Consider the following 13,575-nt stretch of genomic DNA (forward strand, 5'->3'; position numbering starts at 1 on the left):
TATCTTTATGTTACCTGAGTTAAATTTTAATTTTTAAAATTTAAAAAAATAAGAGAAGTAGTTCACATTTCTGAATCCTTTCTGAATTGCTCTAACTGGTTCTCAGAGCAAAATGAAAAGTGCTCTCCAAACAGGTCAGGTTTCCATTTGACTTGGGTCCTTCAAAGAGAAGTGTCAACTTGACCCGCTATCCTTTCAAATATAACACACATGCTACCTGTATACATCCCTACCACTTTCTCAACGGTAGAAAGAACCCTAGAGCCTGGTGCTGTATGACTGTTCCTCTCTGTCCCTTCTAGGGTCTGGGTTCTGCCTCCTACTGTCTCTGTAATCATGGGCTTTGAAAGCAGTGAAAGCGTCTCTGGAATCTAAGTTCGCAGTATTAGCTTAACCGCCCCAACCCCGGTCTTCCAGAAAGAAAAATAAGCCGTGCTCTTATTTCCTGGAGGGCTACAAAGGATGATTTATCTGTATTGACTCTGAACACGAATTCTTTAGAGAACAACTTAGTTCAGGCACTGTGGCATGTCTGATGACTGCTACCGAGGACAGTAAGTGAACGGTGATTGACCACTCACAAAGGGCTTTACTTGCTCATTCTTTCTCTTGATCCTGCACTCTTTTGAGCCCTTGAGTGATGGAGCGGGATATGAAAACCCCAGCTGACGACATGTGGAAATTTACCATGTGACAGGCGGGTGATTTGCCCAACTAGTAGGTGTCACAGGTGAGAGTTGAATCCTGATGGCTACCGACTTCCCTCCCCGAGACATGCCGGTGGAGAATGGGGTGTCAGTTGTGACACGGAGCTGTGATCCTGCAGATGGGATCTCCCATGTCAGCTGCAGCGCTCCGTGGCGTCTCCCCAGAAATGTAGAGACTGACGTTGATTCTGCCGTCAGAACTTTCCAGTAGTGTGAATGCTCCACCCATTCACAGTTTCCAAGCCTTTTGCTAAACGTGATCCTTTGTGGTACGCGAAACAGCCCGAGCTTTGTCAAGGCAGAGACTGTACCATCCACTCAGGGCCAAAGGACAGCTAGGCCACAGTGTCTGCAGGAGTGCTGTGTGCCATGGGAGACCATCCTTGGGGGATGCTGTTCCGAAGGGGCCTGGCAAGTTTCTGGGGGTTCCCAGCACGGCTGACTTATTTTTGTTATAAAAAAACACGATAGGAAGAAGCCTAGAGGTGGCAAAAGGTCTTGTGTCAGCCCTAGCTGCTGACACTTCTTGGGCGCCTTTTTACCTAGGAACCAAGAATTTCTTGTGGACTTGACCACACACAGGTGGGACCTTAGGACTAATGACAACGTAGGTAGACAGTCACAGGACTGTGGATTCTACTGGAAGAGCCTCATTTGATGTGTTCCACACAAGAAGGTTCTTGCTCCCCAACCAAGCTGCTTGAGGACCAAAGGGGCTTTTAGGGGTGGTTCTCGGTCTCTGCCGGGACAGGGTCTCTGGTTTCTGAAAGTGATCCTCCTAGGGCTTTGGCTGAGCAGCCCCTCTGTAATCCTTCACAGTCTGTCTTCCTTCTTTGGTCAGTTATGGCTTGATAGCTCTGGCAAGACACGCTGTTAATCTGCCTCAGTCATTTCACAGACAGGCAGGATGGCAAAGCAAGCAGGGTCACACAGCTGGTCAGGGACCAAGCCACGATCTTGGTCTGGGGCTTACGCCTGTCTCATGCTACTCATTGAAAGTTTTCTTTCGGAACCGAACAATGAGAGTCCAGTCACGACACAGGGGCCATGGAGTCAAATCCCAGCCCGGTAGTTAATCAGCTGTGGCCTATTGGGGCAGGTCTCTTAGCCTTCTTCTGAGCCTCGACTCGGAGACTGAGCATGACCAGGTCCTAAGTCCGATTGTAAAAATGCTTCTTAATCTTCCCGGCCTGCAAAGGGTGATGGGGACATTTGAATTCTCCTTCCCAGAACTCAGCTTGTGCCTCTCAAAAGACATAGAGAATGTTGCCTAATAGTTATCAGGGAATTACTACTCAAAGTCTCAACTGTTTTTAATACGGTAACATTTAATTGTTTATCTTATAAGTAAGAGACTGCTCTGGACGGGGCTGTATTGGTATTTGAAGATGATTGCAGTTGGCAAGGTTCCAGCCCTTAAGGAATTTACTACCCCATGACCTTTATCCATTTAAAGGATTATCGACTGGAAATTTGAAAATCTAAATTTTGTCTTCCTAACATGATTTTACCGTTTCAGTTATTCTTCCTCTTGTCTAAGCCAAGCTGGTGATATATTAATTATAGTTAGCATTATTAGAAAGGCAAATCTGCCATGAATGTCTCTTCTGTGTGTGTGTGTGTGTGTGTGTGTGTGTGAATGCAGGCATGTAGGTGTGTCATGGTATACATGAACAGGGCAGAGGAAAACCTTGGGTATTGGCCCCGCACTTCCATAGTTCTGCGACATAGTCTCTCATGAGGCTGTGTGACCTGAGTGATTCTCCTGTCTCTGCCTCCCACCTCGCTGCAGGAGTACAGAGCTTGTAGATGTGAGCTGCTGTACCCCGCTTTCTGCTGGTTCTGAGGATTGAAGTCAGGTCCTCATTCTTGTGTGGAAAGCATTTTTCTCACCGAGTCATCTCTCCAGCCCCTTCCCCAACCTCACTGTGTAGCCCAGGCTGGCTTCCAATTGTGGTGGTCCTTCCGACTCAGCTCCTCACAAGCTAGGGTTTCATATGTTAATTGTTTGGGTATTGGGAATAAAGTCCTCCGGTAGCCTTGAGGCTGTCAATGGAGGACTCTTGCACTGTTTTCTACAAAGCCTAGCACTGATTCAGCATCCTTGTCGGTGGGGCTGGTTTGCCATTTTCTGTGCATCTGATGCTTTCAGTTGCTCATGTTCAAATCCATGTGGCACATTTTGGGGATGACGTAGGTTGTATGTTGCCTTCCACCCTGACTTCACGGGTTATAAAAATGAGCATTACATAGGAGACTTGCTCACTTGCTAAACCACCCAAGCTGTCAGTGGTAGCGAATGAACATGGACCCAGGGGGATATCTTTGCAAGGTCTCTAGGGTGCACATGGGGAGGCAACAGCCCCAGGTTATCCTTGACGCTGCCTCGTCTTCTGTGCTACAAGCATTGGGCTCAAGTCATCGTGTGTCCCTAACTCTGTCCTGAGTGGAGATGTTTGATAGATCAACAGAGAAGCAGACATCAAGCTAGATGTTTTCCTCTCTTCTACCCTAGCCCTGTTCCACCCTTGCGGGGAACATCACTACACACACACATGTGTAATTTTAGACTTCTATGGTTTGAAAATGACATGCTGCCGAGGTGGCGTTTCCTGGGCTTTGAGTCACGCTGCCAGCAGGAAACTGATGCACACATCTGTCTGCTCACCACACCAGCACCACGTCCCGGCCCCCACATGCATATAACCACATCTGCAGCGATGGGCGTGTTTGCAGGAGATACCATCTCAACCGCCACCACATCTTATGATTCTCAGCTGCCTCTTTAGGACATTGCTCCTTTTTAAGTGAAGGCAGTTTTCACTGAAGGACTGGCCTCTAGGACCTCTGCCAGCATTTTCCATGAAAGCAATGCAAAAAGAAATTGGGGTTCATCCCCAGGACTGCAGCATGCAGGGAGTCTCACGTGCAGTTTCCTTTTGTTGGGCGGGGAAATAGAGTGGGAGAGGGTGAGCAGCCTGCAGGGCGACACTCTTGCTGCTCTGACTCCAAAGCCTCAGCAGATTGCGGGGATCTGAGATGTGCCCGCATCTCGGAAACGCATTTCTTATCTTCAGTTCATTTTCTTTCCAGGTCTGGTGGTTTCCCGATTCTGCATCAGTGCTTGAGAGAAAGAATGGTAGAAAGAATGACTCGTGGTAACTGCCTTAGAAACCAAAAGCTAGGCGTTACCAAGCAGGATGGGATTGCTGAGAGCCAAGCTAACTTCTGGGCACGTCTCTTACGTTCTCTGGGTCCGCATTCTTTCATTAGACAATGAGGCAATTTCAAATCACTCAATCTTATCATCTTTCCCAGAAGATATTGGGGGTTGGGAGCGGGGACGGGACTAACTCTGGAGAATAAAGATGACCATCTCTTTGGCTGGTCTGCTGAGATTTCCTACCCACGTCGGAGATGGTATTATTGATCAGGTCTTGTCTATGATGTCAGGCCTTTATCAATCATGTCAAGAAGCTGGAAGTTGGAATGCATGTGTGCACGCAGTGAGAAGGAGGTGGGTGGGGGACAACTTTGAATCCAGTCTGGAAAATGCCATTGTTCTTTTTTTTTTTTTTTTTTTTTTTTTCTGCTGTAAGTCTGCATATTCCTCACACACTGGAAAAAAATGGCCACTGGCCATCAGGGCTGTAGAACGATTTTTATGCCCAGTTCCCAGAATATGCCTGGCATATGTTAGGAAATTAAAGAGTAAGTGAACAAAAGATCATGAAAGGTTAGTCATGGCAGGGCATGATGGCCACCCCTTGCTACGGACTAAATCATCTGCAGTGAAATCAGAAGGATGAAATGCCGTGCACAGGTTGAGTGTGTGCTCACTCAAGCAGAGGTTGTGCAGATGTTGATGGGCAGAATGGGGGATTGTGCAGCATAATCACTGGGTGCTTGGTCTGGAAGGCTGACGGGACAGTGGCATTTTTGGACTGGGTGATGTCTTGCTGTCCACCCAGGGTTGACCGGGTGCTCTCTTTATGCTAAGTTAAACATAACATGCGTGTGTAGGGAGGTGAGCAGTGTCGGTCCCAAGAAATGTACCGTTTCCCACTTCACAAGGCAGTGCAACAATGAGAAAATCCAGTGCTAATACGGCTCACTCAATTTTAAGTCAGAAGAAAGGAGAGAACTATTGGAAGAGATTTTAGCACCTACCACGTGGAGATTATTCAAATGATTGATATCTTTATAAACTTGGTCTTCCATGTCACACATGTAGAGTCATCTGCAGAATATGACAAGTGGCCAAGGTATAAAAAAATCAGAGGTTAGTAAACCCAGCAGAAATAATCATATTAAGGAATACCCAAATGGTCTTCACTACATTTGAAAAAATTGTCATTCTTTTACCGCTTTCAAACAAAAGACTCAGAAATCCTGTTCTTGCCACAATGCTTCCCACCCTCCTCCAGGGCCGCCTCTCCATGGGCATGACTCACGTACCCTGTGCTATTTGTGCGCACACCAGGGCCTTGCAGGCCGTTATTAAGATGATAGAGGCCAAGAGATGCAAAGACCTCCAAAGGATCTACTGCACAGTACTTTTCAGCTAACAAAAACAATCTCACGCAGAGAAACCGGGAGTAGCTCGGCTGTGAGGGTTTGTGGTATGCTGACAGGTAACCATATTTCATGATCTGTTTTTTCCTGTTCTGATGAGAGATGAGCAGTCCTGCCTCGTCAGAAACCCTCCCACGATGGTGGAGTCTGGTCCCCTGAAACTTGGCAGTGGTGGGATCTTCATTATCTCTTCTTACTCAGACTAGGGTGGCTGCTGGGCACATAACTGCTGGATGACTTACTCACTCAGCAAACAGTTACTGGGTATCAGCCCTGTGGCAGTCTCTGTGCTTCATGGTAAGACTATAAATGGTGATAAGGATGTAATCCTTGTATTCAAGGAGTCTGTAGAGTCCACAGCTGCCTGGGCAAAACAGATGTCCAAACAGAGCCTTGGAATCTGTGTGAATGCGAAAGAGAGGTTTGGTGGGAACAAGGACAAGGGAATCATGCCTTTGTGATGCTCAGGCTAGGCCTGCAGCAGCAGGAAGAGGAATGTGCTGGACAGAGAAGCCAAGGGAAGACATCCAGAGGTCATTGGTCTCTTTATAAAAGCCGGACACTGCTAAGTGCTTCCAGGCAAAACACTTCAATGAATTACCTCAGAGGTCTTCAAGGGTAAGTCTTACTTGCTCCATCTTTACAAGCAAGGAGACTAAAGTACAGACTAGTTCACTAACCTTTCCATTGTCTTGTTTAGGCAGAATTCAAACTACGCTTTGGCCCTATTTAGGAGAGCCTCCAGACCCCATAATCTTTCAGTCAGGATTTCCTACCTCTAAAACCTACAGGTCACAGAAGAGCCGTTTCGAGGGCAACACAAAGTTGAGTGTGAAGGTGAGTGGGGTTTAGGAGAGTCTGCTGGGGAACAACCCCAAAAAGTCGATCTGAAGCCAGGAGGTCAGGGCCTTGTACAGCATCCCTTCACTCTTCGAGCACAGTGTTTTGTACGGCACTAAGAAAATATATATAAAATGAAAACCCTCCTTCCTGGAGCCCCATCTGGTCAAGGAGAGAGGTTGCCCAGCAAGGACTATCTGCTTGGTCAAAAGCCTTAGGCAATGAACAACGATTAGCAGCATTTAATAAGAGCCACAGTCTTTTGGTGGCTGGGGACTCTGAACCAATGATGCTGGCCCTGCTAGGATTTGGACACACGACCACGACGAGCACATTGGGAACAGAATCACTTCTTCCCAGGTGACTGGGAGAGGAGGGGAGACCAGTGAAGAGTTTGTAAGCGACAGACAAAGAAACTTTCTCCTCAGGCATACTTAGGAAAGAAAAGCGGCCATTGCTGGGCCTGGGCGACTGCCCCCCAGCTCCTAATCCATTCCTGGATGTGCCTGTGTACAGTCCTCATCCCCTGCCTCGCCCATTCACATTCTTTGGCTAATCCAGACTTTCCACATAGACAAGGAGCATCTCGGCTTGAGTGAAAATCGTAAACCCATTTGGATTTGTCCAACACATTATCTTGCAAGAGTTCAGAGTTTCCCAAAGGTTTTTTTTTTAATTTTTTTTTAAATCAAATTTTACTCTTGAGTGTTATCTCCACGAGTAAGAAAAGATAGTTTTGAGACTCCCATTTTATTGCCTAGGGGATGTGGAGGTTAAAAAACTCATTGATTAGAACACCATTTTCCCCAACCAGTCTCAACTAGGGATGTTTTAGGAGGGCATCAGTTGGTTCACTCTTTAGGTTTTAGTTACTCTGTGAGCATGAATGATTATGTAATCCTTAAGAGCAGTCTCGGCATTGATGGATCTTGCCTGTGCCTCCTTGCTTTAGCCCACCCTCAGCACACAGAGTGTCATGGCCCCTTCCTGTACAGGCTTCCGGTAAAGTCTCTGATAAATTCATTTCACAGAAAAGAGAAGATCCAAGGAACTGCATATCTCACAGATTAATTATCCATTAAATGCCTGATAGGCCCTTGGCATATGCAGAGGGTGGTTTTAGTGGTGTAATGTAATTCTCAGAGAAACCCTATGAGATGGGGTGTTTAACCCCATTTTAAAGATGAGGAAGCGACCAGAGAGACTTTCTCCATCATTCCTCTCTGCTGTGCCCATCTGAACGGTGGACATAGAAGACTACAACTAAGAAGTGAGTCTGCTCTTGAGGAGTTTCAGACAGAGTAGTTAAGAGTACTTGCAGCTCTTGTAGGGGACCTGGGTTCAAATCCCTGCACCCATAATTCACGACTGTCTGTAACTTCAATTCTAGAGGATTCTGACACTCTCTTCTATAGGAAATGCACGCCTATTATGCATTTACTGACAGACAAAATATTCATACACATAAAATAAAAATAAATAAAAACCCTTTAAAAAATCATGCTTGGTATCGCTTGATTAGCTTTTCAGTCAAAGCAGAACATTTGTTAGACATCTAGGAGGTTTGTGGCACATAAATTATTGAGAGTTTCATTTTTCTTGCATCTTTACAAATTTCTTCAATGTCAAAGTGGACTTGTTTATTTACTGCGGGTTCTTGGCAACTAAAGCTCTTTTCCTTTTGTAGACATTTGCCTGAAAAAATTAAGGATGACCAACAGCTAAAGAATATGAGCGGCCAATGGTTTTATGAAGCTAAAGCCAAAAGGCACAAGGACAGAATCCATGGCGCTGATATCATCAGAGCGTCCATGAGAAAGAAGAGGCTCCCAGTGGCAGGTGAGGCCACAGCCAACAATTGTTTGGGAAGGAGGGAGGGGAAGAGTGGGAGACTCTTCACTGGACTCCGCTGAAGGACATCATTTGGGGGGATGCTTTGCATTGTGTGTGTCCTCGCTCAAAATCTTCTTGCCTTGGATTTGGATGGGTGAGGATTGGGTTAGGTGACTGGCTGTAAATGAACACAACTGTTAGGCACTGGGCATAAATGTAGTAGTGGTTGTGGTTGGGGATTATGAGGAATGTGCGTATCTTTCTTTGGCTTTCTCAGTGTGTGTGTATATATACACACGGGTATATATGGATACACATGCAAGTATATGCACGTGCATAGAGGGCAGAAGTCATCCTCAGCTCTTTTAGAATAGGTGCTGGCTGTCAAACTCAGGTTAGGTTCCCATATTCGCATGGCAAACTCTTTATCAACTGAATCCCCTCCCCGGCTCCTTCTTTGATTTTAATTCTGGAAATTCAAAGCCTACTGAATAGCACCAAATGTTTAGAGAGAAATCAGGTTTCATGTTCAAGGCTCTTAACATGCGCTTCTTCCATCGCCCAGTGCAGTACTTACTGGACTCTAAGAGTTTATTTATGATTCTTTTTATTTTACCACTTCGTTTTTGCCTGCCTGCTTACAGATTTCTATCTGACTCATTTCTAATCAACTCATGACTGGTCACTATAAACCTCTAGGTCTATATTGCAGACAAAGAATAAAGACTATCTTTAAAGAATTTAATATACAGCAAATGTTAACTATCTATTCTTAACGGTAGCAGCATTTTGTAAGGTAAGTTTACTTTGCCTATAAGCTTTATTGGGCACCCTGAGTTAACTCGCCCAAGGTCCTCTTATTGCTAAGCAGCAAAACTGGGATTGCAAATCTTTGGACTGCATCACACTTATTGCAGATAAAGGTTGACTCCTAAGCATGAGCAGTGCATTGCCTGAAGCTCTTTTGCTTTTCAAACGTGCCCAGGCCTTTAGAAATTTGGGTGGTACAGCTTATCAATTGAAGATACTAGACAGACGTGTGCCAAGACTGGTAGAGGATAGGTTCCATATGGCATGCATTTAGAATCTGGAAGCCCCAATATTGCCCATCTTAATACCAATGAAAGCATTCTTGGCACTGGTCATGTGACCTTAAGCAATTTGCATGAACTTTTTGGTTCTAAACTTCTAAGTATAAACATAGAAAATACCTCTCATGGCACAAGACAGTGTCCACAAAGAGCTCAGCGTAGTTCTTGCTCGCCGCTCACCACTCGGCTGATGCTAACTGTAACAGAGATGCAGGTAAGGAGAATGCTGAGTATTCAGAGGCGGAAGAGATTCCTGAAGACACAGCACAGAGGTCTTATGGGGGCAATGACACCTGAGGAGTGTGTTGCAGTGAATTTAGAACTTGGATTTGTAGAGAGACCCATGGGATAGGAGAGGAACTGGAGGGGGACCTCCTAAATTAGGATCATTCCTTTGAACCCCAGAGTTAACTTTTTTTTTTTTTTTGGCATTTGGTAAATGCTTGGTAAGGATCTCAATACTTACTCCCACTCTGAGCATCTCTTGACTAAGTAGTCCTGACTCCAATGTAGGCCAGGTTAACCTACAGGCAGTTAGAACTTGGCTTCGGCCATCTCTAGGGTTACCCATATCTATAAAGGCACATCTATTCTTTCAGGAGACTGGAAGGCAGGGATCTGAAATCAAGCAAATCTCCTGTCTTCTCTCACAGCTATAATTTTGATCCTGAGACCCAGTTGTCGGTCACCTTGGTACTTACAAGGTCCAAGGTTCAGATCTGAGCCCTTACTAATAGGAGCCAATGAGAAGGAAGGGTGTAGATTGTAGATGTGATAGATAACCTTTTTGTCTGTTGCTTCCTGTTTCAGCCGAGCAGAGTAAGGACACAGCAATGAGGGCCAAAGAAAGCTGGGTGAATAACGTCAACAAAGATGCTCTCCTCCCCCCAGAGCTGGCTGTTGCGGAAGAACCGGAAGATGACACAGTTCCAGCAGGCCCAAGGTAAGCCAGAACGTGTGGGTTTGGTGGCCTGCTGTTCTATGTAGGCAGATGTGGGCTTGGGGTACAGATGAAGGACTGGAGTCACAGGTGCGGAGATGGGTAATGTTTGGGGGTACTTCTGAGCTCCCGCGAGAATGGAGCCTGAACCAGACTCTTCCCTAGCTTTCAGAATTTCCAACAGATCTCCACTATGGTATCAGGGTATTAAGTGGTTGTTTCTTCCAGCACCAGGAGTGGTGGTTTTTTAATTCGTGTGTAGGATTTTCCTAGAGTAGGCTGAAGAGGTCTGTGAGGGTTACCGTTCATCTAAGGGGACAGATGAATGGCAATCATACTGTTATGTCTAGTGTGATGGAAGAAGCGCAAGGACAGGAGTCAGGCAAGATGGACGGGAATGATATAGACCTGTCAGAGCTGGTTCTCATGTATGCAGGACAGCGGGCACATCGTAGGTAGCAAGTGCCTCTTTAAAGCGCAGGGTGTCCTCTGTATTTCCGCTTTTGACTTTTTGATGGCTTAATCGGTCTGTTTATCCATCCTTTCCAAGAAGCAGCCAACTGGGAGGCTGTGTTGTTCCACTCTTGAGGCTGAGTTGTTTCGCGTCCTTAAAGATATTCTCGTTAGCACCGCTCTCTTGGAGGGACAGTTACTGCCTTTTGGTTGGAGGAGCAGTTGCATTTCACCACGAGTGCCTCAGTGGAGACAACTCACTTCGGAACCGCCTACTGGCGCAAAGTCAGTGTCTTTGACAGTGGGACACACTGAGTCTAGGTCCAAGACCAAGGCCACGTGGGAAAGAGATATTTCCAACGTTTATAGGCAAGGAAGGGTCTATGTATAATACAGCTGCCAATAGGCATTTTGGAGTCAATTATGAATAAAGTTATGCCAACGGGTAATGGCGTGGTGACTCTAATAAGGTGTCTGCTAATTGCCTACTTCCCTTTAGTGGTGGGTGTTGATTTTCCTCCAGGACTATTTGTTGCAGCGCACAATGCCTGTCTGCGCTCTATGCGCTACCACACACTTCCCGAGCTTCGAGCAAGGGGCTGGAGGTTGAAACACACAAACACACACACAGAGACACAGACCTCTAGTCACTGGTAAGAAGCCCTTTATTCAAGAGCACCCTGGAGGCTTACATACCCAACACAGTCAGGTAGGCCAACAGGTGAAAACCTTATCCCCTGATCCTCAAGGCAAGGCAACGCGTGCTCGTGAAGCAGAGCTGGTAAACAACTTTGACACAGCTTTCAGTAACTCAAATCAGAAGGAAAGTAAAGATCTCTAGCAGGGAAGAGCAGCTGGAGGCCAGGACGCCAAATGGTCCCAACAATTTGTAACGTTCCGTTTTGTGTACGCTGGTCTGCCACGTTGGCTTGAGGTTGAGGCACCTTGTTAACCGCTGCTGGTTGGTATCGTGATAGTAGAGTAATGACCACTTAGTTTCTTCAGCTGCTGGTTGGTATCGTGATCGTAGAGTAATGAACACTTAAATTCTTCAGCCTCTACTTCAGACCGCTCTATGAGACTGATAATTGGTTAACGGAGTTAGTAGGAATCCACATAGCTAGTAAACATAGAATTCTTAACAGCTCAGAGCACGTACTAGGTACTAGTAAGTAGAGATGTGGGCTCTTGAATGTAGCATTTCAAGAAACTCAGGACACTCTGTCATTCCCCTTGGCGTCTCCCGCCCCCACCTCCATTGTCTGCTCTGCCCCTGATAGGTAAAGTCCTTATTTTCATAAAAATAAAAAAAAAATGAGGCCTAAAATATTAGAAACCCAAGTAGAAAAGTCATAGCCATTAAACAGACATGACCAAGAGTCTGCACGTGATAGGGGCTAAGGAGCACGGGGCATTAACCAGCAGGGGGAACAAACACCGCTGTAGAAGAGGCAGAAGACACGTTGGGGACCCAGAGGCAAACAGCTCGGTCCACCGTTCGAGCAAGCCCAGACTTCCCGTCTTCCCCCCAGGCTCTCATTCCATCTCAAAGGACTTGAGAGGCAACAGTGCCTGACTCGGCTTCCTCATGCCCCCCCCCCCCCAGGCTGGTGGGCATTCCCTAGCCTTCCTTCCTTCCAGGCTAATATAACATCTGGGATTTGAACATGCACTGTCTTCTGTGTGGCTCTTTTTGCTCTTATCTGTAAACCGGACCAGGATTGCCTTACTAGGATGCTGTGAGGTTAACTGAAATTCAGTGTGGGAACTGGTTAGCGTTTCTTAGGAAGAACAGAAATTGGCAACTTCCGGGTAGCATTACAATTACTCTATTATATTACACGGACTGTGTGGTTGGGAAGGCAAGCACACAGCTGTTCGTCGTATCAAGCATGCTTTGCTCAGTGAATGCCGGTTCTGGGAGGCGTGGCATGGGTGGTAATTAGTCAGCTGTACAAGGAGTTATTTTTGACTTCCCCCTTTCTGTGTTAGAGGCCGCTATTTCTCTTGGTATCAATCTCCTGCAACGCTTCTCACTTATGCTTTCTTAACCTTTGCGAACTGGGTGTGTTAAGTGTGTTTTGGGGCCCGTCCTTCTAGACAAAGTTGTTTGCTATCGAATGACTCAACACCTGTCAATATTTTCTTAGCCAGGAATGAAAACTGGGGAGATGTGAGGCTGGACAGCGCAGTTTCTTAGGTAGGCATGGTGGCAAAATCTTTAACTGTGTTATAGTCATGAGACCGTGGGGGGCTCGCCTATAAATTAAAATGCTATGGGTGACCAGCAAGCAGTCAGACATGGGCATCCACTGCCATTCCTTCTGAACTCACCATTGTTTACAGCTGCAGCGCTGGGAAAGGCAGGAAGGTTTATAAATGGAGAACACTGGTCCCTGAGGGCAGCAGACGGAAATCTGGTAGCCAGCAGCTGTAGTCCTGATCACTAGCTTAGCTGGATGGTCTCTGCCGAACTTCATAAACTAAGACAGAGGACCTGCTTCATTTTGCTTTTACTCTTTGATTTCTAGATGTCTCAGGCTGATGCCTTCTGTAAAACACAGAAATGAATACAGAAGGGAAAAACAGCACATAGGTCATTGTCTACTGAGCATTCTGACAAAGGGCTGTACACGGTCCTTCACACATGCTCTCAATCCCTGTACTTACATCACCACGGATCAGTGATAAACACTTTATGGATTGCCACTGGTCCATGAACCCCACACTGATAACGTATTGTGTACCCTCCTAAAGTCCTCATTGAGCATGTGCACAAAAGGCCGTAGAACATGGCTTAGTCAAAGTGGGGCTTACGGAATGCAGATCAGGGATCTCTTCCCTCTGTGTCAGGTGGCTACCCACAATGAACTGCAGCACATCCTGTCTGGCATGGGAAACCACCCTTTGTTATATGAGAAGCAACTATGGGACCCTGGGTACTATGGAGAGTCTAAGAGGCATCTACTGACGAGGGCCTTTGATGTCTCTGCTATGGCACTTCTTTGGCTTGGATGAACCTAAAAAGGACGGACTTTTAATCTGCCTCTGCATGTCTGTTCCTTTGATAGCACTGTTTGGGACATACCCTCTGGTAGCCTCTATTGTTTTATCTCTGGAATGGCAGAGAGGGTGG

At 46.2% G+C, this 13,575-nt stretch overlaps 1 protein-coding gene across 6 annotated transcripts in view; it reads left to right on the forward strand.

Annotated features, from left to right (window-relative positions):
- Sytl2 (synaptotagmin like 2) overlaps positions 1-13,575 on the forward strand; it is a 98,273-nt gene that overhangs the window by 38,171 nt on the left and 46,527 nt on the right. For all 6 annotated transcript variants that reach the window (XM_057755988.1, XM_057755989.1, XM_057755991.1 and 3 more), the window contains exons 3-4: positions 7,810-7,961; positions 9,857-9,989. In XM_057755988.1, the coding sequence (XP_057611971.1) occupies positions 7,810-7,961; positions 9,857-9,989 (285 nt within the window). The remainder of the gene's footprint in view (positions 1-7,809; positions 7,962-9,856; positions 9,990-13,575) is intronic.

The sequence above is a fragment of the Chionomys nivalis genome, chromosome 23 (assembly GCF_950005125.1).
Source record: "Chionomys nivalis chromosome 23, mChiNiv1.1, whole genome shotgun sequence".
Classification (NCBI taxonomy): Eukaryota; Metazoa; Chordata; class Mammalia; order Rodentia; family Cricetidae; genus Chionomys; species Chionomys nivalis.